Raw genomic sequence first — 25,820 nt, forward strand, 5'->3', positions numbered from 1 at the left:
GAATGAAGAACCGGTCGGTTAGCTGACCTAATTAGCCAACGCTCAATGCTCGACGCCTGAGAATGTTTATCGCTGGCAAATACAATGCGCAACCTCTGCCTGCAGCAAAAACCCGTCGCATAATTTCTCAGCGCTTCAATTTGGCAAACTTTGCGGCTGAGATATGTCAACTCTGCCGCAGACGTCATCGATGTGTGAGCGTGTGTGTATGCGTGTGTGTGTGTGTGTGTGTGCTTGACTCGAGCAAAGCTAATTTCAATGCGAATGTTAATTAAACTCACATCACACATGTCACCTGGCAACGGACCAATAGAAATTTATGCATTCCCCGAGCTGATTTGTTGCAGCTCGCAAAGCTCCAGCTCCAGCTCGCTGATGGCTTCATATAAAAGTGTTGCAACTGATTGTTGGCTAGCGCATTTAACGCTGACCGCAGCACTGGACTAGCGCCCTCTCTCCACTCTTCTTACCGCTCTCTCGCCCACATCCTAATCCCAGCATGATGATGCCCGGGCAGCCGCAGTTGCTGCTGCTGCTGTGCATCAGCTTTGGCTGCATTGCAGTCACATTTGGTCAGGGTTTGGCTGTGCCCACGCGCCAGCTGCTGGCGCCCAGCCTGCGCTTTGCCGAGAGCTTCGAGATCTTTGACGGCAACGAGGCGGACGAGGACGAGGTGGTGGGCACAGGCGAGCAGCTGCGACAGCTGCTGGGGCAGCAGCTGACCAGCGCTGTGGCACCACTGACAGCTGCACCACTCGCCGTGCTGAGCCGCCGACGGCCGGGCATTATGGCGCCCAGATCAGCCACGGCTGCTCTTCAGCTCTTCGTTGACTCTGCCGAGTCCGATGAATCTGACGACGGCGAGGACAGCGATGAGGCAGACAACGATGGGGATACGAATACGAATACGGATGCAGATACGGATACGGACACAGATACGGACACGGATACGGATACGGATACGGACACGGATACGGGCCCCGCCCAGCAGCCAGTGCCACAGCCCGAACAGGTTCCTCAAGAGGTGCCGCAGCAGCTGCCCCAGGAGCCGCCGCAGCAGGATTACAATCCATATCGCGACAACTTCAACGACCGCAACGAGGATGGCAGCTACGTTTTCGGGTGAGTCAGCAGCCGACGCACCAACGCCACCGCAACCACTCTAAACCACTGCCCAACCCACATCCAACAGCTATTCGCTGCCGAACGGCGTGCGCCGCTGGGAGCGTGGCTTCTTCTCCGAGCACCAGCACCACGGTCTAGTGGTCGAGGGCTTCTACGCCCAGCCACGGCACTACGGGCACAGCATCCAATACGAGCTGCGCTGCTATCGCGCCGATGCCCATGGCTATCAGCCGCTGGCAGGTATACCAGAAATATATACTATGTATATCTTTGAGATATATATAATTATCTCTCTTTATTATTCATAATCTGATTGATAAATATTCTTTCTTGCAGTCGAGTATCTGCAGCAGCCGCCTCGAGTGCGCCGCTTTGAGTTGCCCAATGTGAGCTGTTTGAGCTTTAATCGATAACTAGACTATCGATCACTATCATATCGAACAGAATAACCTTAGCTATGAATTTCTCGTACCTAATTTTTTTTGTGCACGTAATAAAATGAAATACCTGTAATGGTTATCTATTGAGCAGTTTATTATCTCTGTTTATACCCTGAAACCTTTAAATATGGAAAGTCAGGGTATACGGTTTTTATACCCTGAACCCATTTTCAATGGGAAATCAGGGTATAATGGTTTTGTTGAAATGTATGTAACAGGCAGAAGGAGGCGTGGCAGACCCCACAAAGTATATATATTCTTGATCAGGGCGACGAGCTGAGTCGATTTGGCCCTGTCCGTCTGTCTGTCTGTCCGTCCGTCCCGGAACACGTCGATTTCCGAAGATATAAGAGCTAGAGACTTCAATTTTTTTTTAATGACCGTATATACAGCGCGGACGTCGAGTTTGCTTTTAAAATTCGATAAATCATCCCGTTATGTTTTTATCGAGTAAAAACATTCAAGTTCAAATCAGATGCCACTATAGGTAATTGTGAATCTTTCTTTTTTTTAATTTCTCAAATATTCAATATAATATGTAGATCATATGCTGAAAGTTTCATTAAATTCCGTTCAGTCAAAAATTAATCAAAAATAATCAAATATTTGGCCAATTAACAAACGCACGTGCAGCAGCTTCAACAGCATCGTATGCGTGTGCACACATACATTCAAACTTCTTCTAGAAACATTCGTTGAATCACATCAGCTGTTAGTTTCGTTTAGTTTCTGTAGATGGCGCAGCAGCAGTGAATCTATTTGAGTTTTGCCAGCGCCACTAGCAGAAGTGAGGTGGCGTAGTGTGTTAGCTGCATGACGCTCGATCGAGAAGTCGCGGTTCGAATCCCGATCTCCCGATCGATGCAACTGATGTTAACTTTTTTAATTGTTTCGAAATATTTGTATATTTTATTAAATGAGTTTGGTATTTTATTTATATTTTTATTTTCGGGCAATAATTAAAGCCAATTTAAACACTATTACATCGTAGGCTTCTCATTATGGGGATAACGTAGATTGTTTGCGTAATATTGAATCAGCAGATTTTTGTCAAGCACCTTCAACTGCTGGGCAGTTATCAACTCTGGCAGTTTACGATTCTTAAATTTTACGGCAAACATAAGATCATTTTCGTAGGGAAATGCGGCTAAGATCATTTCTGGCTTGAGACCGCGTTCGAAGCCATTATTGACAGTGGCAACAAGCTTCTTGTGTTTCTTTATCGAACGCAGCATTACTTTTTTTGTGACATTCGTGTTATTGACGCTGTCTTCTCCCATAACCACCGAGTTCAACTGGCTGTTACGTGGACGTCCCTGCAATAAGAATCAATGGTAGCTGGCGCATTGACACAAAAAGGAAAACTTACCCGCCGACGCGGTAGAGTAGGTTCTGGTGGTTCTGGTGGTACTGCTCCTGCAATAGATGGAGCCGCAGCAGCGCTAGTAGCACTGGCAGCAGAAACCGCTGTTGGAAGACAAAATATGTAAAATGTATCCATATATTATATAAATGTATACATATTAATTAAATATCTAAATTTAACACTTACGTTGCATATTCTTGTCGGGAGAAACCCTGCCGCCGTGTATCTAAATTAATTCACATTTAAATTAATTAATTAATTTACATTTAGTTAATATTCGAAAATGTAAAAATGTAAAAAATATAAAAAATATAAAAAATTACCAATTGAGCTTTTAAATTTCGTTTTCCCATTTTATTGTAAGACGGTTAACTTTTACAATATATTTGAAGCTATATCAGCATATTTGAGTTGACATACAAGTGTGACATCAACCACGCAGACTACTAGATTGTTTGATGCTGAGCAAGGCACGAACATATTTCAGAGGTGCGCAAGCGAACTTTCGTTATCAGATTTTAAAAGAACTAGTTCGATTTTTATACCCTGAACCCATTGAAAATGGGAAGTCAGGGTATAATGGTTTTGTGAAAAGTATGTAACAGGCAGAAGGAATCATCGCAGACCCCATAAAGTATATATATTCTTGATCAGGATGACGAGCTGAGTCGATATAGCCCTGTCCGTCTGTCCGTCCGTCCGTCCGTCCGTCCGTATGAGTAAAAGGATCTCAGAAGATATAAGAGCTAGAGAGCTGAAATTTGGCATGCATACTCGTGTATACCATAGGCAGTACAAGTTTATCTTATTTTTTCGATAACTCATCCAATAACTTTTTTATCGAGAATAATCGAAAAATCGACATTGTTTTTTGAGCCTAATTTGAACACTTTTAGACCTGGAGACTTCAAATTTGCGTTGTATATAAAATTAATGGATACAAAGATTTTGCAATTTACAGAGCTTATACACCACGCCCCCTTCGCCACCTATTTGTAAAAAACGCATTTCAAGTACTAGAAAATGATTAGAATATTAGCTTGGAGGGTTCAAGGTATCTCCTAGTCGAGCAGTCTCGACTGGAGCCTTCTTACTTGTTTTATATATGTATTATATTTGTACAATGTATATTTATATAATGATTTTTCGGATGAACGCAATGATCTTTCGAGAGACTCATACCAGAGATTACCGGTTATCGATTAAAATTGATCATTTAATAAAATCAGGTGGCTGTAAACTGACTAATTTAGAGATGATAAATATGCAATGTAGATTTCATTATCAAGCTGTACAAATGAGCATCATCTTAATGAAGTTTCTTTTAATGAAAAGAATATTCATAATTTTCAACGAAGTTCCCCTGTGGGTATGTGTGAGTGTGTGTACATATATTGTCTACTGCGCATACATATTATGATAGTAAGCTTAGTTCTTTGCAGACGACAGGCTAGTCTCTAGTCAAGAGTTCACTCTTCTCCAATTCATTTAAAATTTTAGCTAATCCATTAAAATTTCCAGTTCCTCATTATTCCTAATGATTCGGCTAGGACTAACTGCCTAACAATTAGCTAACATGCGAAAGTTCGCCGACTGAGTGAGAGAGCTTATGCGCCGCTTAGCTTAAAAGCATATTTATCAGGCAGTCAAATTAGGGAATTACATTTATTTATCATATTTATTTGGGTAAGCCTTCGTTTTACTCATGCAGGGAAATGCAATTTGAAAACTCTAAACTTTGCTTTCTAGATCCGTCGAGCTGCTGCCGGTTTAATTCAAATGACATTTGAGAATACTTTTTATTTGTTTTATTGTCTTCTGGTGACTGTAGATTGTATGTTCTTTAATTTTTTTTTTTTTTTTGGGTTTGTTTTTTATTTTTTATTTTTATTTTTATTTTTTTTTGGTTTCTTTTTTGTTTTTTGTTTTATTGTGTTTTGTTTTGAGAGCCCGAGATTGCTATCTGACTTTGTGTGGGTGCGTCGCCGTGTTTTGCTGTCTCACTCACTCTCACTCTCGCTCTCTCTCCCGCTCTCGCTCTCGCTCTCTCTTTCTCCGTGTTGGACCGGCGTTTGGCGTCGTGTGTATTCCCACAGTTTTCAATTTTTGGCGATTTGTTGCGGCACTTAACGGTTTGTTAGCTGTCATTGTTGCTGGTTGCGTTGATGAGGCGCCTTTTGTTGGGCCCGCAACGGAATCCGCTGTCGACTCCAAAAATTTTAAGCAATTGTCTTTCGGCGCAAGGGGGTAGTCACATCCGCTATTCTATTGTCAATATTGTTGTTGCTCTTGTTGTTGCTGTTGCTGTTGCTGTTGCTGTTCTTGGTTGTTATTGTTGTTGTTTAAATATAAATTTGCCTAAATCAACAGACGAGCGTCAAGTTTTGTGGCGAGTATCGCCGCAAGTTTTGTTTATTTCACAAGTAACATCAGCCCATTGTCGTCTGTTTGCATATATCGCGCGTGGGGCTGTCCCACAGATAAACAGCCACAAACACACACAAAACAATAAAAGAAAACTGGTTCACTTGGCGCACGTTTTCCGGGTGTATATAAATACATACACTCATGATGAAAATAATAAGTACACCCAAAAATTTTTGAAGATTCTGTCATAACTAATCAATTTTTGATATTTTTGAAAAAAAATCGATGGTAGCTTTAAGAGAGCAATCTGGCAATATGATGCATGCCAAAAAAAAAATTATATTTTCCCCTAAATTCATAGTAGTCACAGTAAACTGAAATGGGCCTGCTGAAAATAATAGGTACACTCCATTACTTCAGCCCGAAAAAAAAGTTTAGAATAAGAATGATTTCTTTTATTGTTGTAAAATAGTAAGTAACCTTCCTACAGATGTTTGATGTAAAAAAAAATTATCAATATCATATGTAGATGGGTCGAAATATTAATTGTTCGAGTCAGGAACGCAGAATTGCTAAAAACCTTCGAAGGAATGGCAAATCTTTGCGTGAAATTGCGAAACTGATGAACAGATCTCTTAACGTTGTGCAAAATGCTTCAAAGATGCACAATAAAAAGAGAACACGTGGAAGTCCATCGAAAACCACACTAGAACTGGACCGACGCATTATAAGGATTGCAACTTTTCCGACCCTTTCAAATCTTCAAAGGTCATTGCTTCCGTAATAGATAATATTATTAATGCTTCTTCAATTAGGAGATGACTACATATGGCTAAACTATCAGGTCGTATCGAAAAAATGGTTGAAATTGATGCGCACCAAAAATTTTATGATGATGCAAAATTTTGCTAAAGACCACATCACCTGGGAAGGATCTGAAAGTAAAAAAAAAAGTGGCGTATTATCCTATTTAACGACGAAACCAAAATTTGCCAATATAGAAATGACTATTCCAGGCATGTAAGACTCTTTACAGGTAAAGAATTCGATCCCAGCTACACAAAAAAAATAGTGAACCATGTCGATGGAAACATTATGGTGTGGGGCTGCTTCTGTATCGTCTGATTTTCCTAATATCTGACGTTATGAGAGTAGCGGACTACAGGGATATTTTCGAAAATATAATGTTACCATATGCTGAGGATAACATGCCTCTGCGCTAGGTTTGACAACAAGATAACGGCCCGAGACACTCGTCTACAATAGAATAAGCTTGGCTCGAGGTTAGTAAGGTGGACACTCTCGCTTGGCCCAGTCATTCTCCTGATCTGAATCCAACCGAAAACGTGTGTAGTGCATTGATAAAGCAGATGGTAAAGAAAAAGTGTGACATTAAACGCCAAATAATGGACTGTGTCCAAGAAATCTGGAGGAAGATTACGAATGGGACCGGCCAAGTTTTAATTAGGAGTATGACCAATCAGATAAAAAATTTGTATGAAAATAAAAGAGGATATACAGGATATTGATCCAAAAATATAATAGCAAAAGATTTTGAATGATTTGAAAATCAAAAAATTAAATACATCTTACGAAAGTAAAGTGTACCTATTATTTTTGTCAAGCACAAAAAGCTCCATTTTTGTTTATTTGTTTGTAACTTTTGAAAAAATAATATTTTTTTTTCCAAATTTACTTATTTTTATTAATATATACCTAATTCAGAAATGTGCATTTAAATTTTCATGTTAAGGGCAGTAGAAAAAATGTTTTGCTAAACTAAACTCAAACAAGTTTAATTTTAAGGGGTGTACCTATTATTTTCATCATGAGTGTACATATATATAGAGCGAGAGAGATATACTTATATACAGAGATATCCTCCAACCACATAACGGTTACAAAGTGTGTGTGGAGCAAGTTGGTTAACAAATACTTTGATGGCATAGAGGACGGTCAAGAAGATCTCATCAAAATGCCTAGAGAGTAAATAACAAGCGAAGAGAAAAAGAGCTAGGGATAAAGTCAGAGAGAGTGAAAGAGGGAGAGAGAGGGAGAAATACAAGTAGATGAGAGAAGTAATATGAGTGTGAATGAAAATGAGAAAGATCAGGATGGAAAGAGAAAATGAAAAAGAAATTGAAAGAGAAGAAGAAGGTGAGGCAGAGATAGACAAGCATATAAACAGGTAAAATGAAATAGTGAAATACCATGATTGAAGGAAGCGAGGCTACCATTGAAGGATAGGGAGAAAGGTACCGAAAAGAGTAAACAGATAGAAAGGACAGAAGAAAGAGAGAGAAAGTGAAATAGATAGAAAGAAATTTCGAGGTGAGAAGGATCGAGAAGCGGAGAGAAGGAAAGAGAAGGAGAGTGAGGCGGACAGAGAGAGGGATAGAGGGAGGGATGGTGAGTAAGAGAAGGAGACCGCGAGAGATAGAGGTGTAGAGAGGGGGAGGAAAAAAGCAACATAGAGAGAGAATCAGTACCACAGAGAGAGAGAGATAGAGAGAGAGAGAGAGAGAGATAGAGAGAGAGAGAATCAGTACCAGAGAGGGAGAAAGAGAGAGACAGACAGAAAAAGAGAATGAAAGGGGACGATCAAAGATATATATGCAGGGAAAGTCAATGCGAATGACAATAAGAAACATAGAAATATGAAAAAAGCAGAGCGAGGCAGAAGGAAACAGAAATAAGGATGGAAGGAAAGAAAAGAGTGAGTGGCGAATAGAGAGGACAAAAGGAGGAGGAGGAGTAGAAAGGAGAAGGGCAGGAAATCTACCCAGAAATAAAGCGACAACTAGAGAAAGAAAGAGAGAGAGAGAGAGAGAGAGAGACATTAAAAGCCTATACATAATTAGCACTTTATCATGTTTCCCCATATAAAGTTCAGCTGCATGACACATAATTGACTTTCCCATTAGTGAGCTGCATAAGGATAAATGCTTTGGCTCTAGTGCCCCAATTCTAGTGTACACTGGCCAACAAATATCAATGTTAGGTGAGGCCAGCATCATGCTCCTGTCTCTCGTATAACATGCACTTACACAATTGAGAAATGGAGACTCCGTACAGAGCCAACCAGTGTGAACGGAATAGACAACTGTATTGATGCCCGCCTGATACATCCTGAATAGCAAAAGGAACGAAGCTGCTAAGCGATACAACGTGTTGATTTCAGTTGTTTCCAATGGCCCAAATTGAAATGCATTGACTGAAGTTGAACAAGTGCAATCTCTCTATATCTCGCTGTCTCTCTTTTGCGCTCTCATTCTCCACCTTTCTCCAGTTGCAGCTGTCCGGTCCTAAAACATGCCCATGTTCTTCCTCTTCCCTGGCTTCGTCTACAGCTACTAACTAAGCGCCAACATGCGAAACATTTATACTCGCCCGACTGCAAATAGAGTGGAACGTATCAAATGTCATTGTCTTTTCTATTTGTTTGGTTCTATTTTTATTTTGTTTTGTTTTGTTTTTTTTTTTACTAAAAAGTGTTTGACGGATGCGCAAATTTTTACGCAAACAAGTAAATAACTCAAGTTGTCAGGGAACTTTGCAGTGGAAATCATGCAGTAATCAAGTTGATGCGAATTTTGCAACAAACTTTGAGGCAAACAAACTGGCAAGCAGACAGACAAACAGACAAACAGACAGCTAGACAGATGGACAGACAGTTGGACAGACAGTTAGACAGAGTGAAGCAAACGCGCAAATGCGTCGTTTTGGCCTATAATTGAGCAATTCACACCAAGACATGGCCGCACGAGGCAGCGCCAAACAGAAGGAGGCAACAGCAGGAGGCAGGCAGGCAGGCAGAAGCAGCAGCAGGATTCGACGGCAGCAGCATATATTGTATACATACATGTATACATACATACCCATGCAGTAGCATGACGCTTCATATGTTTAGTCGGACTGCTGACCCGAGTCGACAACTTTTGGACTTTGTTGTGGCTCTGCAGGATCAAACAGTGTGTCGACATGGCATGGAATGCGATAAAAATGCTGAGATTATCTAACCGAAATACTTTCAAATCGAAATCGACCAATATAAATTCATGGCCCAGACACTTGCACATGCCAACGTGGGGCTGCTGGCCAGCGACTGGTGTCGAGGGGTTGGATTCGAGGTTTTTTCTCTTGTCTTTTTTCTTTTTATACCCTGAATCCATTTTTAATGGGAAATCAGGGTATAATGGTTTTGTTGAAATGTATGTAACAGGCAGAAGGAGGCGTGGCAGACCCCACAAAGTATATATATTCTTGATCAGGGCGACAAGCTGAGTCGATTTGGCCCTGTCCGTCTGTCCGTCCGTCCGTCTGTCCGGCTGTCCGTCTGTCCGTATGTTTGAACGCGTCGATTTCCGAAGATATAAGAGCTAGAGACTTCAATTTTTTTTTAAATGACCGTATATACAGCGCGGACGTCGAGTTTGCTTTTAAAATTCGATAAATCATCCCGTTATATTTTTATCGAGTAAAAACATTCAAGTTCAAATCAGATGCCACTATAGGTAATTGTGAATGATTTTTCTTTTTTTTTTAAATTTCTCAAATATTCAATAGATCATATGCTGAAAGTTTCATTAAATTCCGTTCAGTCAAAAATTAATAAAAAGCAGCAGTGAATCTATTTGAGTTTTGCCAGCGCCACTAGCAGAAGTGAGGTGGCGTAGTATTTTAGCTGCATGACGCTCGATCGAGAAGTCGCGGTTCGAATCCCGATCTCCCGATCGATGCAACTGATGTTAACTTTTTTAATTGTTTCGAAATATTTTTATATTTTATTAAATGAGTTTTATTTATATTTTTATTTTCGGGCAATAATTAAAGCCAATTTAGACAATATTACATCGTAGGCTTCTCATTATGTGGATAACGTAGATTGTTTGCGTAATATTGAATTAGCAGTCTTATGTCAAGCACCTTCAACTGCTGGGCAGTTATCAACTCTGGCAGCTTACGATTCTTAAATTTTACTGCAAACATAAGATCATTTTCGTAGGGAAATGCGGCTAAGATCATTTCTGGCTTGAGACCGCGTTCGAAGCCATTATTGACAGTGGGAACAAGCTTCTTGTGTTTCTTTATGGAACGCCGCATTACTTTTGTTGTGACATTCGTGTTATTGACGCTGTCTTCTCCCATAACCACCGAGTTCAACTGACTGTTGCGTGGACGTCCCTGCAATAAGAATCAATGGTAGCTGGCGCATTGACACAAAAAGGAAAACTTACCCGCCGACGCGGTAGAGTACGTTCTGGTGGTTCTGGTGGTACTGCTCCTGCAATAGATGGAGCCGCAGCAGCGCTAGTAGCACTGGCAGCAGAAACCGCTGTTGGAAGACAAAATATGTAAAATGTATCCATATATTATATAAATGTATACATATAATTAAATATCTAAATTTAACACTTACGTTGCATATTCTTGTCGGGAGAATCCCTTCCGCCGAGATTCTAAATTAATTCACATTTAAATTAATTAATTAATTTACATTTAGTTTATATTCGAAAATGTAAAAATGTAAAAATATAAAAATATAAAAAATTACCAATTGAGCTTTTAAATTTCGTTTTCCCATTTTATTGTAAGACGGTTAACTTTTAGAATATATTTGAAGCTATATCAGCATATTTGAGTTGACATACAAGTGTGACATCAACCACGCAGACTACTAGATTGTTTGATGCTGAGCAAGGCACGAACATATTTCAGAGGTGCGCAAGCGAACTTTCGTTATCGGATTTTAAAAGAACTAGTTCGATTTTTATACCCTGAACCCATTGAAAATGGGAAGTCAGGGTATAATGGTTTTGTGAAAAGTATGTAACAGGCAGAAGGAATCATCGCAGACCCCATAAAGTATATATATTCTTGATCAGGATGACGAGCTCAGTCGATATAGCCCTGTCCGTCTGTCCGTCCGTCCGTCCGTCCGTATGAGCAAAAGGATCTCAGAAGATATAAGAGCTAGAGAGCTGAAATTTGGCATGCATGCTCGTGTATACCATAGGCAGTACAAGTTTATCTTATTTTTTCGATAACTCGTCCAATAACTTTTTTATCGAGAATAATCGAAAAATCGACATTGTTTTTTGAGCCTAATTTGAACACTTTTAGACCTGGAGACTTCAAATTTGCGTTGTATATAAAGTTAATGGATACAAAGATTTTGCAATCTACAGAGTTTATATACCACGCCCCCTTCGCCACCTATTTCTAAAAAACGCATTTCAAGTACTAGAAACTTGTGCTTTGGAATGTGCATACATTTTAACCATATGATTACGCTCTGAAAGTTTCAATAAGATTGTATGTCTTTAAAAATTATTCAAGAAATAAATTCTCATAATATTCCTCACATTGCAGCGCAGCCCAAGCGCAGCCGCTGCTAACTGCGCAGTCAGCAGAGCGCGTGCTTATAAGTGCATGTGTATGCATAAAAGAAGTCCAGAATGATTAGAATATTAGCTTGGAGGGTTCAGGGTATCTCCTAGTCGAGCAGTCTCGACTAGAGCCTTCTTACTGGTTTTTATACTCATTCACGAAAGTGAATCAGTATATTGGTTTTGTGCAATGTCCGTCTTGCTGTCCGTCCGTCTGTCCGTCTGTCCGTCCGTCCGTCTGTCCGTCTGTCCGTCTGTCCGTCTGTCCGTATGAACGCAATCTATTTCGGCGCTATTGAAGCTAGAGACTTGAAATTTGGAACACATACTCGTGTATATCTCCGATTTATAAAGTGTTAAAATTTTCCCGATCCGCCCACTAGGGGCGTGGCAAATCGGAAAATGCATTTTCCGATATACCAGAAATCATGTTTGTTGAAGAGCTAGAAAGCTGAAACTTGGTATGTAGGTCCGCGTTGACCACCCAAGATCACGAGCTATGGCGGATATATCTACGCCCATTGGGGGCGTGGCAAATCGGATAAAACTGTATCTCCTAAAGTTGTAAACCTAGAATGCTGAAATTTTGCACGTCAGCTAATGGTATGATTCTATAAAGTCTGAAGATAAATTATAAGTCTACGCCCGTTGGGGGCGTGGCAAATTGGACCTGAAGATATAGTGATTTTTTAAATTCTCCTATATTTTGGACACTATTGATGGCAGAGACCTCAAATTTTGTATATATACTCGGACTGATCACCCAAGACCAAAAAATTTTGTCGGATATATGTCCGCCCACAGGGGGCGTGGCAAACCGCAAAAGTTTATATCTCCTAAAGTATAATAGCTAGAAGCTTCAAATTTGGATAGTTGAGTTACTGGTAGCCTCCTCTATCGATTCCCCAAAAATAATTTTTACGCCTCTTTAGGGGCGTGGCATATCGAAAAATATCCTGTAATTTTCACATGTTTTTAGGGCGTGGCAAATCGGAAAAACCTGTATATTCTACAGTATTAAAACGAAACTTAACTACTAAATTGTTGATGGGATGTGAATGAGTATTCCGCAGTCGGTAACGCCCGACTGCAACGTTCTTACTTGTTATACCCTGAACCCATTGAAAATGGGAAATCAGGGTATAATGGTTTTGTTGAAATGTATGTAACAGGCAGAAGGAGGCGTGGCAGACCCCACAAAGTATATATATTCTTGATCAGGGTGACGAGCTGAGTTGATTTGGCCCTGTCCGTCTGTCTGTCTGTCCGTCTGTCCGTCTGTCCGTCTGTCCGTCTGTCCGTATGTTTGAACGCGTCGATTTCCGAAGATATAAGAGCTAGAGACTTCAAATTTTTTGTAAAATGTTCGTAATTACAGCGCGGATATCGAGTTTATCATTAAAATTCGATAACTCATCCCGATCTTTTTTTATCGATGAAAAACCTTATCGAAAACCAGTTATAAAATTATATCTTCTACATCTTTATTGCTAGAGTCTCCAAATTTTGAATGTATGCTTATATGCAATTTATACAATTTCGGTTTTTGTTAAAATTTACCCCCCACCTCTAAGTTCACACCCTCACCCTCACTTTTGTAAAACGCGTATTTCAAATACTAGAGACTTGTGCTTTGGCAATTACATGCATATTCATGTTATAATCATAATCTGAAAGTTTCATGAAGATCGTACGTCCACAAAAAAAGTTATTAAACAATTAAGTTCTCATAGTAAGCGCACACTGCAGCCCATGCGTGTTTATGCGTGGGTGCTTGTATGTGTATGTGTTTGTGTATGTGTGTGTGTTTCTTGTGTAAGCTGAAAGACGCGAAAAATTATTGAAATAGCTAGCACTCCAAGGGTTCAGGGGATCTTGTAGTCGAGCAGTCTCGACTAGAGCTTTCTTACTTGTTTTTATTTAGTTTTGGTTTAGGTTTAGGTCTCGCTACTCTGCTGCTTGGCTGCTGGGGAGCGCTGCACGGAAATGCTGGCAAATGAAATATTGTGCAAAATGGCAGCGCACAAACAAGCTGAGCTTCCATTTCGCTGTGCCCAAAGAGAGGTGGACAGGGGGAGGGAGAGAGAGAGAGAGAGAGAGAGTGTCTGTGTCTGTGTATATATGGGTGCTAGACAGCTGTCCCAGCTATGGATCTCTCCTCTGTATACGGCCGCACACCAAACTTGAAACAATATTTTATGCTTATATGGGTAAAAATATTTATTAGTTTGTTGTTTTGCGTAGAAGTATGTGTGAAGAGTGTCTGCCTCTGTGTATGTGTGTGTGTGTGATTGTATATGTGCTGACAACGGATTTGCAGCTGCAGTTGGCGGCCACATCGCCATTTGAATTCATTTTTTATGGCGCTGCATTTACATTCTCGCGAAACTTGTAATTCTCGCTCTCTGAACTGAAGCGAGTATATGAGTTTTGTGCAAAGTCTGTGTGTGAAAGGCCAGAGATTTGAAATTGCTAATATGTCATCTCATCTGCTCAACTGCTGTGCCCTGGAGCTGCAAAGCTATTGACAGTGGCTCCACGCGAGTGTCACTCCCATCGGTGGCCCCTTCGATGAATTCATCAGCTCTTATGCATATGCAAAAGTTCATTTCATCGAAATTATGAAAAACGAGACGGAAGTTTCATTTACTGTAAATAAACATGTGCAAAATTGAAAAGCTTGATAAATCACTGAGATCGTTTTTAAGCAATAATATTTATCTTCAATAACTTTATTTAGTTGCCAATAAAATTTTTATTGAGTTAAATATCAGTTAAGTGAGAAAATTTAGAAAAAAAAAAAAAAAAAAAAAAAAAAAAAAAACAGATATTTTGGCAATCGATACTATTGATCGTGGCATCGATAAATCATAACAGCTCTACAGAGCGCCTCTATAATTTTAGATCATCATAGCCCATTATCATATATCATAATAGATTATAATAAATCCACATAGACTTCTCAGATCATCAGAGAGCATCATAAATGTTGATCTCTGATAGGTCATAGGTCATCATAATCATAGATCACATATATCTATCCCCTTTTAGGCACGTCCAATATATGTATATAGATCCAATTCCCTTTCCACTATAGAGCTAAGCTCATCAATTTCCACATGTCAATCTGCGATGATTGATTTTTCTATTATATCGCCCTGATCAAAAAATATCCCTAAGCGAGTATTATTCAGTCGCATGTTCCCTTTTTTTTTATGGTTATTATTGCTGTGACTGCTCCTCTCTGTTCTGGTCAAGTGAGCCGCATTAAAAGCCCTAACTGAGTGTGCTTCATCTTGGCGACCTAACGGGACAGCCAGCTGTCAAAATGCTGGGAAATAAACGCTTAAATTTATTAATTGTGCTTTTAGTTTGACAAGCGGACTTAAATCTGGCCAAGGGTCTGGCGCGTCTGCCTGTTAACTGCTAATTGCAGTCGCTTAATGGCCAGCGGCTTGCCCAGCGAGCTGTGCCACTTGACACCCACGCAACAGAGAGAGAGAGAGAGAGAGAGAGAGAGAGAGAGAGAGAGTGAGTGAGTGAGGAAGCGAGAGCGAGTGGAAGACTGCTCTGTCAGGTGTAATGCTTGAGCAGCACGTACTTGGTCGATTCAACATTTACAACATTTAAGCTGTGCATAGTTGAAAATTCCTTTGGCCTAATTATGCCAATCAATTATTTATGACGAAAGCCACTTAGCGGAAACAATTAGAGCTTAACTCAATCAATTTCATTCAGATTTCAATTGCAAAATTAGAGACTTTTGAGAGTGATTAGAGCGCCAGATGTTATTCAATCAGCTTAACAGTTAGACAATGCATTCATATTCAACTTACATTAATTTGTTTATAATTTCTAAATTGGTAAATCATATTCAAATATTCAAGTATTTGTTATATGTATATAAGTATGTGTATAACGGAGAATGGAATTATTTTGATGCAGCCAGACTCCAGCCTATTCTCTTCTATTTAATTATACTCAGAAGGCAAAGTTAATTTGTAGGGCTTTTCTTTTCATACTCAGACTAAATATTCTAGTCTCTCGAATCAAGTCTCCCTATTGGTGCTTCATCTTGAGCTTGATCGAACAATAATTATGGCAATGTAGAAGCGACTCTCTCGAGCTTAAGCCTCGCTGCTTATGCGTACAGTGAGTATCATTAATATTTGTTTTTTTTTTTTAATTTTTCCACACTTTTCTAATCTTTGTTAGTTATGTTGAAAATATGTAGTATCTTGATAGATACCTCATCGGAAAGCTTTTCTTCTTTATTTCAATTAATATTATATTTTTTATATAAATTCATATAAATTAATATTAATGTTACTCACTGTGTATCACACGACTAAAAAATTATCATACGCCTCGCTCTCGTTGGTTTGCTCTTTTGCATGCATATTCCAGCTAAAACTTTCAAGACTTTAGCTTCAATTGCGGCAAACGAACGAACGGACGGACATTGCCCAGAATCCATGTATTGTTTAACTTCCTGAATGTGTATAAGAAGGCGAAGAGAATGCTTTGTTAGCTACTCAAGTCCACTAACAAACTTGCAATTAAAAATGAAATACTTGTATACAAAGGAATGCTGGCATCAATTAGGAATGGAGGAATACAGGTCAATCGAAAAATGTCACCAAGTCTATTGACGTATTGCACAAAGGCCACCTATCTTACCTGAGTGGCTACGGCTGAAAACTCCGGGCCAAAAAACTCAAGAAAATATATGTAACATTTACTGTACGGCTACATTTTCATCTTGCTTTTTATACCCTGAACCCATTTTCAATGGGAAATCAGGGTATAATGGTTTTGTTGAAATGTATGTAACAGGGAGAAGGAGGCGTGGCAGACCCCACAAAGTATATATATTCTTGATCAGGGTGACGAGCTGAGTTGATTTGGCCCTGTCCGTCTGTCTGTCCGTCTGTCCGTCTGTCCGTCTGTCCGTATGTATGAACGCGTCGATTTCAGAAGATATAAGAGCTAGAGACTTCAAATTTTTTTTAAAATGTCCGTAATTACAGCGCGCATATCAAGTTTATCATTAAAATTCGATAACTCATCCCGATATTTTTTTATCGATAAAAAACCTTATCGAAAACCAGTTATAAAATTATATCTCCTACACCTTTATTGCTAGAGTCTCCAAATTTTTAATGTATGCTTATATGCAATTTATACAATTTCGGTTTTTGTTAAAATTTACCCTCCACCTCTAAATTCACCCCCTCACCCTCACTTTTGTAAAAAGCGTATTTCAAATACTAGAGACTTGTGCTTTGGCAATTACATGCATATCCATGTTATAATCATAATCTGAAAGTTTCATGAAGATTGTACGTCCATAAAAAAAGTTATTAAACAATTAAGTTCTCATAGTAAGCGCACACTGCAGCCCATGCGTGTTTATGCGTGGGTGCTTGTGTGTGTATGTGTTTGTGTATGTGTTTGTGTATGTGTGTGTGTGTATGTGTATGTGTATGTATGCGTGTGTGTGTGTGTGTGTATGTGAGTCTGTATGCGTGTGTGTGTATGTATGCCTGTGTGTGCGTACGTGCCTGTGTGTGTGTGTGTGCGTGTTTCTTGTGTAAGCTGAAAGACGCGAAAAATTATTGAAAGATCTATTGCTCCAAGGGTTCAGGGGATCTCGTAGTCGAGCAGTCTCGACTAGAGCTTTCTTACTTGTTTCTCAATATTGAAGTAGGCTCCGTAGGCTCTTGTATGAAAACTTATTTAGTACTCTAGTTGAAGTTGCTAGGAATTCAAATTATAAATACAAATTACTTCTAAATGTATAAAAAAAAAAAAAAAAACACAAATAAAAAATAAAAATATTTCATTATTCTCTTTTATAAATATAAAAAATTAATATATCAAAAATTATACAAAACTAAAAAAAAAAACAAGTAAGAAGGCTCCAGTCGAGACTGCTCGACTAGGAGATACCCTAAACCCTCCAAGCTAATATTCTAATCATTCTGGACTTCTTTTATGCACACATACCTACACATGCACTTATAAGCACGCGCTCTGCTGACTGCGCAGTTAGCAGCGGCTGCGCTTGGGCTGCGCTGCAATGTGAGGAATATTATGAGAATTTATTTCTTGAATAATTTTTTTTATAGACATACAATCTTATTGAAACTTTCAGAGCGTAATCATATAGTTAAAATGTGTGCTCATTCCAAAGCACAAGTCTCTAGTACTTGAAATGCGTTTTTTGCAAATTGATGGCGAAGGGGGCGTGGTATATAAACTCTGTAGATTGCAAAATCTTTGTATCCATAAACTTTATATACAACGCAAATTTGAAGTCTCCAGGTCTAAAAGTGTTCAAATTAGGCTGAAAAACAATGTCGATTTTTCAATTATTCTCGATAAAAAAGTTATTGGGCGAGTTATCGAAAAAATAAGATAAACTTGTACTGCCTATGGTATACACGGACGGACGGACGGACGGATAGGGCTATATCGATTCAGCTCGTCATCCTGATCAAGAATATATATACTTTATGGGGTCTGCGATGATTCCTTCTGCCTGTTACATACTTTTCACAAAACCATTATACCCTGACTTCCCATTTTCAATGGGTTCAGGACATATAAAAATCGAACTAGTTCTTTTAAAATCCGATAACGAAAGTTCGCTTGCGCACCTCTGAAATATGTTCGTGCCTTGCTCAGCATCAAACAATCTAGTAGTCTGCGTGGTTGATGTCACACTTGTATGTCAACTCAAATATGCTGAGATAGCTTCAAATACATATATTGTAAAAGTTAACCGTCTTACAATAAAATGGGAAAACGAAATTTAAAAGCTCAATTGGTAATTTTTTATATTTTTTACATTTTTACATTTTCGAATATTAACTAAATGTAAATTAATTAATTAATTTAAATGTGAATTAATTTAGATACACGGCGGAAGGGTTTCTCCCGACAAGAATATGCAACGTAAGTGTTAAATTTAGATATTTAATTAATATGTATACATTTATATAATATATGGATACATTTTACATATTTTGTCTTCCAACAGCGGTTTCTGCTGCCAGTGCTACTAGCGCTGCTGCGGCTCCATCTATTGCAGGAGCAGTACCACCAGAACCACCAGAACGTACTCTACCGCGTCGGCGGGTAAGTTTTCCTTTTTGTGTCAATGCGCCAGCTACCATTGATTCTTATTGCAGGGACGTCCACGCAACAGTCAGTTGAACTCGGTGGTTATGGGAGAAGACAGCGTCAATAACACGAATGTCACAACAAAAGTAATGCGGCGTTCCATAAAGAAACACAAGAAGCTTGTTCCCACTGTCAATAATGGCTTCGAACGCGGTCTCAAGCCAGAAATGATCTTAGCCGCATTTCCCTACGAAAATGATCTTATGTTTGCCGTAAAATTTAAGAATCGTAAGCTGCCGGAGTTGATAACTGCCCAGCAGTTGAAGGTGCTTGACATAAGACTGCTAATTCAATATTACGCAAACAATCTACGTTATCCACATAATGAGAAGCCTACGATGTAATATTGTTTAAATTGGCTTTAATTATTGCCCGAAAATAAAAATATAAATAAAATACCAAACTCATTTAATAAAATATAAAAATATTTCGAAACAATTAAATTTAACATCAGTTGCATCGATCGGGAGATCGGGATTCGAACCGCGACTTCTCGATCGAGCGTCATGCAGCTAACACACTACGCCACCTCACTTCTGCTAGTGGCGCTGGCAAAACTCAAATAGATTCACTGCTGCTTTTTATTAATTTTTGACTGAACGGAATTTAATGAAACTTTCAGCATATGATCTACATATTATATTGAATATTTGAGAAATTAATAAAAAAGAAAAATCATTCACAATTACCTATAGTGGCATCTAAGTTGAACTTGAATGCTTTTACTCGATAAAAACATAACGGGATGATTTATCGAATTTTAAAAGCAAACTCGACGTCCGCGCTGTATATACGGTCATTTAAAAAAAAAATTGAAGTCTCTAGCTCTTATATCTTCGGAAATCGACGCGTTCAAACATACGGACAGACGGACGGACGGACAGACGGACAGACAGACAGACGGACAGGGCCAAATCGACTCAGCTCGTCGCCCTGATCAAGAATATATATACTTTGTGGGGTCTGCCACGCCTCCTTCTGCCTGTTACATACATTTCAACAAAACCATTATACTCTGATTTCCCATTGAAAATGGGTTCAGGGTATAAAAAGGCATCAATATAATGTTATAAAAATTAGTTACATAAATCTACAATGTTATATATCGAGCAAAAATATGCATATATATAGGGGACCCCTAAAGATGAATACTTTTGTGACTGACTATAGGTCTCGTTATGCAATCAAAATAAGCATCAATATAATTTCCAATATCTGACGAATGCAAATTATTTTTATAAAAATATATATTGCAGTAAATGTAATATATAGCTCTAAATTTCTTTACTCAATCATAGCTAAATTCACTAGAAATATACATATATGTGCATAGAGACAGTCATCCATATAATTTCTAATTTTATGCATATCACAATCACAATCATTTAGTTATTTTTGTCGGCACTTCAGATGGCAAGCCAAAACAAAGCAAGAATACATATGTATAAAAATACATATATATGTATATATGTATATGAAAAATAAAAAAGAAATTCAATTACTTGCAAACGCCTTTTCCAGTTCAGTCAACGATTAAATACAATGGCCATCGATAACACGAGCAATGAAGATGATTGAGGCAGCATTAAGTGCGGCAGTCGCCAGACATTTATCAAGCAGCCGTCGAGGAGCTGCCGCGCCGCTGTGCTCATTGTCAAGGACATGGCCAAGTGTTAAGCACAACATTGGGAAAAGGAAAAGGAAACGGGAGAAAAGAAGAGAAGAGACATGAAAAGAAAAGATGTCGAAGCAGAAGGAGTGACTGCTGAAAGAAATGGACGCCCACATATTTTGGACTCAGACTCAATGGAGAGCGGCAGCTGTTGGAATGATGCGAGCCGCTGATGCCGGGGTCTGGTCAATGAACCGTGACTCTGCCTCTACCTCTCTCTCTCTCTCTCTCTCTCGGCCTCTGTCTGGCTCTGTCCTGGTCAAGCTGTGCCTGTGCCTGACACATATTACAGCCGCTGGCGGCACAAAAAGCACACAGCTCGGACTTGGATGCGGATTCGGATTCAGATTCGAATTTGAAGCTAAAGCTGAAGATGAAATCAAAAACACAAAGTCCCAGGCGTGCTGTCAATGTCACGAGCTGGGCGTGGGTGTCGGAGGATTTCGGGGATTAAAGCTGTGGGGACGAGTGGCAGCCAAATCGTTGCCACTGACGTGCGAGTTTATTATGTTTTCTCCTTCTCCTTCTCTCTCTCTCTCTCCATCGTCTTCTTCTTGTTCTCATCGCTCTTTGGCCAAACAAAAAAAGGCTTCGCTCTCGAGTGCTATATAAGGCCGACAGTGGTCTGGCCCAGTAATCAATTATTAAGTCCGTAGCTGATCGAGAATGTTGCGTGCCCCAAAGCGAATCGAAATGTGCCTGCAGCAGCAGCTGTTGCTGTTGCTATCGCTGTTGCTGCTGCTGCTGGGAGTCAACCTGTGCGCCGGCGAGACGCGCTGGACAGTTCCACCCAGACGCGGCAGCACCACAGCTATGCCAGCAGTTGACCGACATCAGCATGTGCACCACTGGCCGCCGCTGGTTGCCCCACAGCGGGAACCCAAGCCGCAGCCCGCGACAGCCATCGACGGCCCGATTGAGAGCTTCGATCAACGCGCTCTGAGTGGCGAGCACGAGTACAGGTTATTGAGTTCGCCCCAGTCTCGGTCCATTTAATTGATATACTCCATATACTCCCGCCAGATATCGGCTGAGCAACGGCGACACGCGCTACGAGCGCACCTATTGGCTGCCCCTGGGCTCGGGCCGCACGGTGCTGGCGCGTCGGGGCTACTACTCGGTGCCGCTGCCCAATGCCCAATACTCGACCGTCTTCTACAGCGCCGATGATCGGGGCTACCATGTGGATATGCGTAAGTAATGCGAGTTACTGTGACCCTCCCCCTGACTGAGTGGGGCGGAGGGGGAGGGTCCTCGTGTGCAACCGAGTGTAAAATTTGATGCCCAAAACGCAGACACATTATCCGGCGAGCAGCCGCTGCTGCCGCGCAGCCTCGACGTGCCCCATGATGTGGCAGGCGTGCAGTCAACGCCAGCAGCTAAGCGAAATTCAATAAGCGTGCCAGAGCGTAACGATGAGCAGCTCGAGCAGCATCCAGATGCTCCAGCCATGGCCAGCAGCAGCAGCAACAGTGGCACAACCAACGGTCAAACAGTGGCTAATGTCCGTCTGCCGGCAGTGGTAAGTGGCTGCCACGGTGGTTCAAGCACTGTGTCGCTTCCTTGGCTGTGAGCAAAAAATGAAAATGCTACAATTGCAGAGCCAAAGTCAGAGTCGGAGCCAAAACCGAACGAAGCCATCAACTATGGCCACACTTGAGGACATTTTTGCAGCTAAAGTTGGCACAGCATCAGTTGATGATGATGATGATGATGATATCGATGATGATGATGAAGGCCATAGTGATGATGCTGTCGCAGCCAGTAACATCAATGCAAACTGAATGCTAGCTGAAAACGAGGGCGTAAATGTGAGCGCAAAGAGGATGAGCTCGAGCCGGAGGAGAATGAGACGAAGGAAACGGATGAGGATGAGGATAAGAATGGAAGAATGGGTGAGTTTGTCGTCAGCATGGCATGGCATGGCATGGTAAAGTGACATCAAATAGCTGCACGTGTGCAGCTGGATCTGCTCCAGTGGCACAGTTGCCGCAGTTGCCACAGAGTCATGGACTTAAGGGGCTTTTCGCTTTGCAGCGCTCAAGCGCCAGGCTTCGGTTGCGCCAAATCAAATTGTAACAATTGCCATTGAATGCGGCTCTCCCTGCTAGAGCCGCAGCTGACCTGGCTCCCGTTTCACAATCATTTTTGGCTGTGCTGTGCTCCGTAACACAATTTACCAGACCAAAACAGATCGAAAGACATCGAGACAGCAACTCAGGCTCCAAATACAACAGCAACAAATATAAGACACCAACTCAACAACGATTCACATCATCAATTGCTCACACTACGCCCGCATCAGCATCACCATCAGCATCAGCATAAGCATCAGCATTAGTATTGGCATCAGCTTCGACTCAGACTTCAAATTCGATTTGAGCAAGCAAATATAATAAAAATTATTTCAAATATTTCCATAAAAACGCCTACATGTTGCCCATGCACTTTCAATATGTGTTTTGTATCGTTTTCCTTTCTCTGTTCTCTCTCATTTTGTTTGGCAACTTTTCAATTCAATTAATCAAAAAACCATAAATTGCTTTTGCCAGCACCCCAAAAAATTTCTTATGTGATATTAGGGAAGAGGCCTAAATTTGTAGCAGACGGAAACTACTGCTTGTAGAGAGTGGCTAGGGTGGGTGGCTAGAGAGGGAAAGTAGAGAGGGACTAGCGAGAGGCTAGACAAGAAGGAGCAGGAGAAGGCTTAAGAAAAAATGAGATATGGATTATAGAGGGATTAGAGAGAGACTGGGCAGAGAATAGAGAGGGCCTGAAAAGAAGCCATAGGAAAGTGACAGATTGACTAGAAGAAGCTAGAGAGAGAATAGAAATGTTCTATAGAGAGACTGGAGAGAGACTACAAAGACTAGAGAGACTTGACAAACTAGACAGACCGTGGAAATAAGACTAGGGAGGGACTGAGGGGGTTGAAGAGACAAGCAGGAGAAACACTAGAGAGAGAGCAGAGACACAAGGGAAAGACCAGAGAAAGACTAGAAAGAGCCCAGGGGGAGAGACCAGAGAAAGAGCACAGAAATATCACAGACCCGAAGCAAAGACCAGAGAGAGACCAAGGAAAGACTAAAAAGTGACCATAGAGAGAGAGAGAGAGAGAGAGAGAGAGAGAGAGAGAGAGAGAGACCAGAAAAAGAGAAACCAGAGGAAGACCATAGAGGGAGATTAGAGAAAATTTGAAAGGTGAATAAAGACAAATTACAGAGAGACTACAGAGAGGCTACGGAGAGACTAGAATGGGACTAAATAAAGACTAGAGAGGAGCTGAAGATAGACTATAGAGAATGTCTAGAGAGAGTCAGGAGAGATACTAGAATAGTATTACAGAAAGAGTAAAGACTAGTAATAGGCCAAAGAGAGACTAGAGCGAATCAAAAACTTGATAGACTACAGGGACTATCGAGTCTAATGATGTGGCGAGGCTCTAAAAAGGTTAGAGAGGCTGCAAAGCCTAGAGAGATTAGAGAGGGAAAACAGTGACTAGGCATTAAACACTAGTCTGGAGACTTGAGTAGATACTGTCTGCTGTCTATGATTCCATCATTGAGGTATCTGAGCAAGATGCCTTCAGGCGAAAATTCCAGGCAAGCTGTTAAATGAGTGTAAATAGTTGAATAGCTTCAAATGAATTTGGTCGAGTTGCCTGACAGACCTACGACAGGTGGCTGTCAAGTTGGCATCAAGTTCATTGACTTTTACCCTTTTATAATAATATTATTACAGCAAATTGAGTGCATGGTTCCGTTATGTAAACAGTATAATCAAATAATAATAACAGCACAAATTAGATGAGCAGTCAGTTCGGTAGGAAAACAAATTCACAAATTCATTTCACATAAATTGGGTCGTTCGTGTTGACAAAATCTGCCATTGCATTTCATGACTATATATTATATATATATAAGTATATATATATATATGTATGTATATATCTTTTAGTGGTATTCATATTTCAAAATCTAAAGCTGATTTGCCGTTGCACTTGCTGCATTCTGTGGCTGCAGATGTTTGGAGATGCATATAATTAGCATTGGGCATGAGGCATGTGGCAGTTGCAAAGAAAGAGACATAGAGAGGGAGAGAGAGAGAGAGAGATGGCATTTGGATCTGACTGTGCCAGAGTCAAAGCCAAGCTGAAATTTGTCAGCCACACTATTCAATTAGGAAATGCCTTGAGAATATCATTTGCTGGCCTAAACACGACATTATGAAACCCGGCAGACAAAAGTCCATCTGCTCCATACTTGCTTGCGAGCCATTCAGCACGCCAGCTCTGTGCGAATAGCTCGCTGGTCTCTACGGCCGGCTTTGTTGGGAAACAACGCCAGCGGACAGATTGTCAGCAGCAAATCGGTAAGCATTCATAAAACTGACTAAGAAGCTAACAGCCAAGAGAAACAGCAGCAGCAGCAGCAGTAGCAGGAGCAGTAGCAGGAGCTGCAGAAGCTGTAGCTGTGACAGCCAGAGCTCAACGCCCACCTTTGTCATAGTTTTTATGTCGAGCTGCCTTTTGGAGATTGGGGCTGCTCGTAAAATGCACACGAAGCTAAAGCAGCACAGGCTGTGGCCAAAAACCTGTAAGCAAAAGCTGAGACCGAGACTGAGAATACTACTGAGGCTGAGGCTGAAGCTAAAGCTGAGATTGGGGCTGGGACTGGGACTGGGGCTGGGGCTGAGGCTGAGGTTGCTGCAGCTGCAGCTGCAGCTATTCATTTCAGCTACTAATCCGATGCGGGATACAGTTTTATTTACGAGTCGGCCTCCATGGCTATCTAATGAATGAGCACAGCCTGAAACTGAAACCGGCGCTGGCGACACAACGAGTGTGAATGACTGACTGACTAACTGACTGACTGACTGACTGACTGACTGAAGGAATGAATGAATGACTATGTGAATGCATGTGGCCCAAGGCGTCTTTGGCTTTTATGCAACTGGCTCTTTTTTTTTTTTTTTTTTTTTTTGGCTTACATAAAAAGCGCAGTTTGTTCTTTATACGGTTTGAATTCTAATTGCACAAACGAAGCTGCTGTCGCTGCCGCAGTCGCAGTCGCAGTCGCTGTCGCTGCCTTCATAGTTGTCAGGCAGCTGGCGGGAATTCAAGGTGCGGGCTCAGCCCAAACACACGCCACCCACATGCATATCCAAATACATGCAGATACATGGACATACTATGTATGCATGTATGTATATATGTATTTACAGCATTGTGAATGTCGGCATTCAAGCTGTTTGCCTCACAAAGCGCTACAAAT

General features: G+C 40.7%; 2 protein-coding genes across 3 annotated transcripts; both read left to right on the forward strand.

The window, feature by feature from the left end:
• The first annotated feature begins 428 nt into the window (after positions 1-428).
• LOC108620542 (uncharacterized) lies at positions 429-1,644 on the forward strand. The gene is made up of 3 exons (XM_089473960.1): positions 429-1,122; positions 1,193-1,365; positions 1,462-1,644. The coding sequence occupies exons 1-3, from the start codon at positions 500-502 to the stop codon at positions 1,536-1,538; spliced, it is 873 nt and encodes a 290-aa protein (XP_089330086.1). The 5' UTR covers positions 429-499; the 3' UTR covers positions 1,539-1,644.
• Positions 1,645-21,200: 19,556 nt separating this feature from the next.
• On the forward strand, positions 21,201-22,996 carry LOC108620280 (uncharacterized). 2 transcript variants are annotated; one of them, XR_016271164.1, is made up of 5 exons: positions 21,201-21,509; positions 21,571-21,740; positions 21,843-22,069; positions 22,149-22,442; positions 22,585-22,996. XR_016271164.1 is itself a non-coding variant. In XM_089474851.1 (4 exons), exons 1-4 carry the CDS (start codon positions 21,214-21,216, stop codon positions 22,329-22,331), a joined length of 876 nt encoding a protein of 291 aa, XP_089330977.1. In that variant the 5' UTR covers positions 21,201-21,213; the 3' UTR covers positions 22,332-22,996. The 2 variants fall into 2 exon arrangements, 1 of the variants encoding a protein (XP_089330977.1); XM_089474851.1 differs by having other exon boundaries at positions 22,149-22,996.
• Positions 22,997-25,820: the final 2,824 nt, after the last annotated feature.

Source organism: Drosophila arizonae, chromosome X (genome assembly GCF_054131065.1).
Source record: "Drosophila arizonae isolate 15081-1271.41 chromosome X, UAZ_ARI_1.0, whole genome shotgun sequence".
Taxonomy (NCBI): domain Eukaryota; kingdom Metazoa; phylum Arthropoda; class Insecta; order Diptera; family Drosophilidae; genus Drosophila; species Drosophila arizonae.

Excerpts from the sequence above, each read along its gene's own strand:
- LOC108620542 (XM_089473960.1), top strand. The coding sequence starts at position 500 with ATGATGATGCCCGGGCAGCCGCAGTTGCTGCTGCTGCTGTGCATCAGC. Across the intron at positions 1,123-1,192 it reads GATGGCAGCTACGTTTTCGG|CTATTCGCTGCCGAACGGCG; the intron begins GTGAGTCAGCAG and ends CACATCCAACAG. Across the intron at positions 1,366-1,461 it reads TGGCTATCAGCCGCTGGCAG|TCGAGTATCTGCAGCAGCCG; the intron begins GTATACCAGAAA and ends TCTTTCTTGCAG.
- LOC108620280 (XM_089474851.1), top strand. The coding sequence starts at position 21,214 with ATGTTGCGTGCCCCAAAGCGAATCGAAATGTGCCTGCAGCAGCAGCTG. Across the intron at positions 21,741-21,842 it reads GGGCTACCATGTGGATATGC|ACACATTATCCGGCGAGCAG; the intron begins GTAAGTAATGCG and ends CCCAAAACGCAG. Across the intron at positions 22,070-22,148 it reads ATGTCCGTCTGCCGGCAGTG|AGCCAAAGTCAGAGTCGGAG; the intron begins GTAAGTGGCTGC and ends CTACAATTGCAG.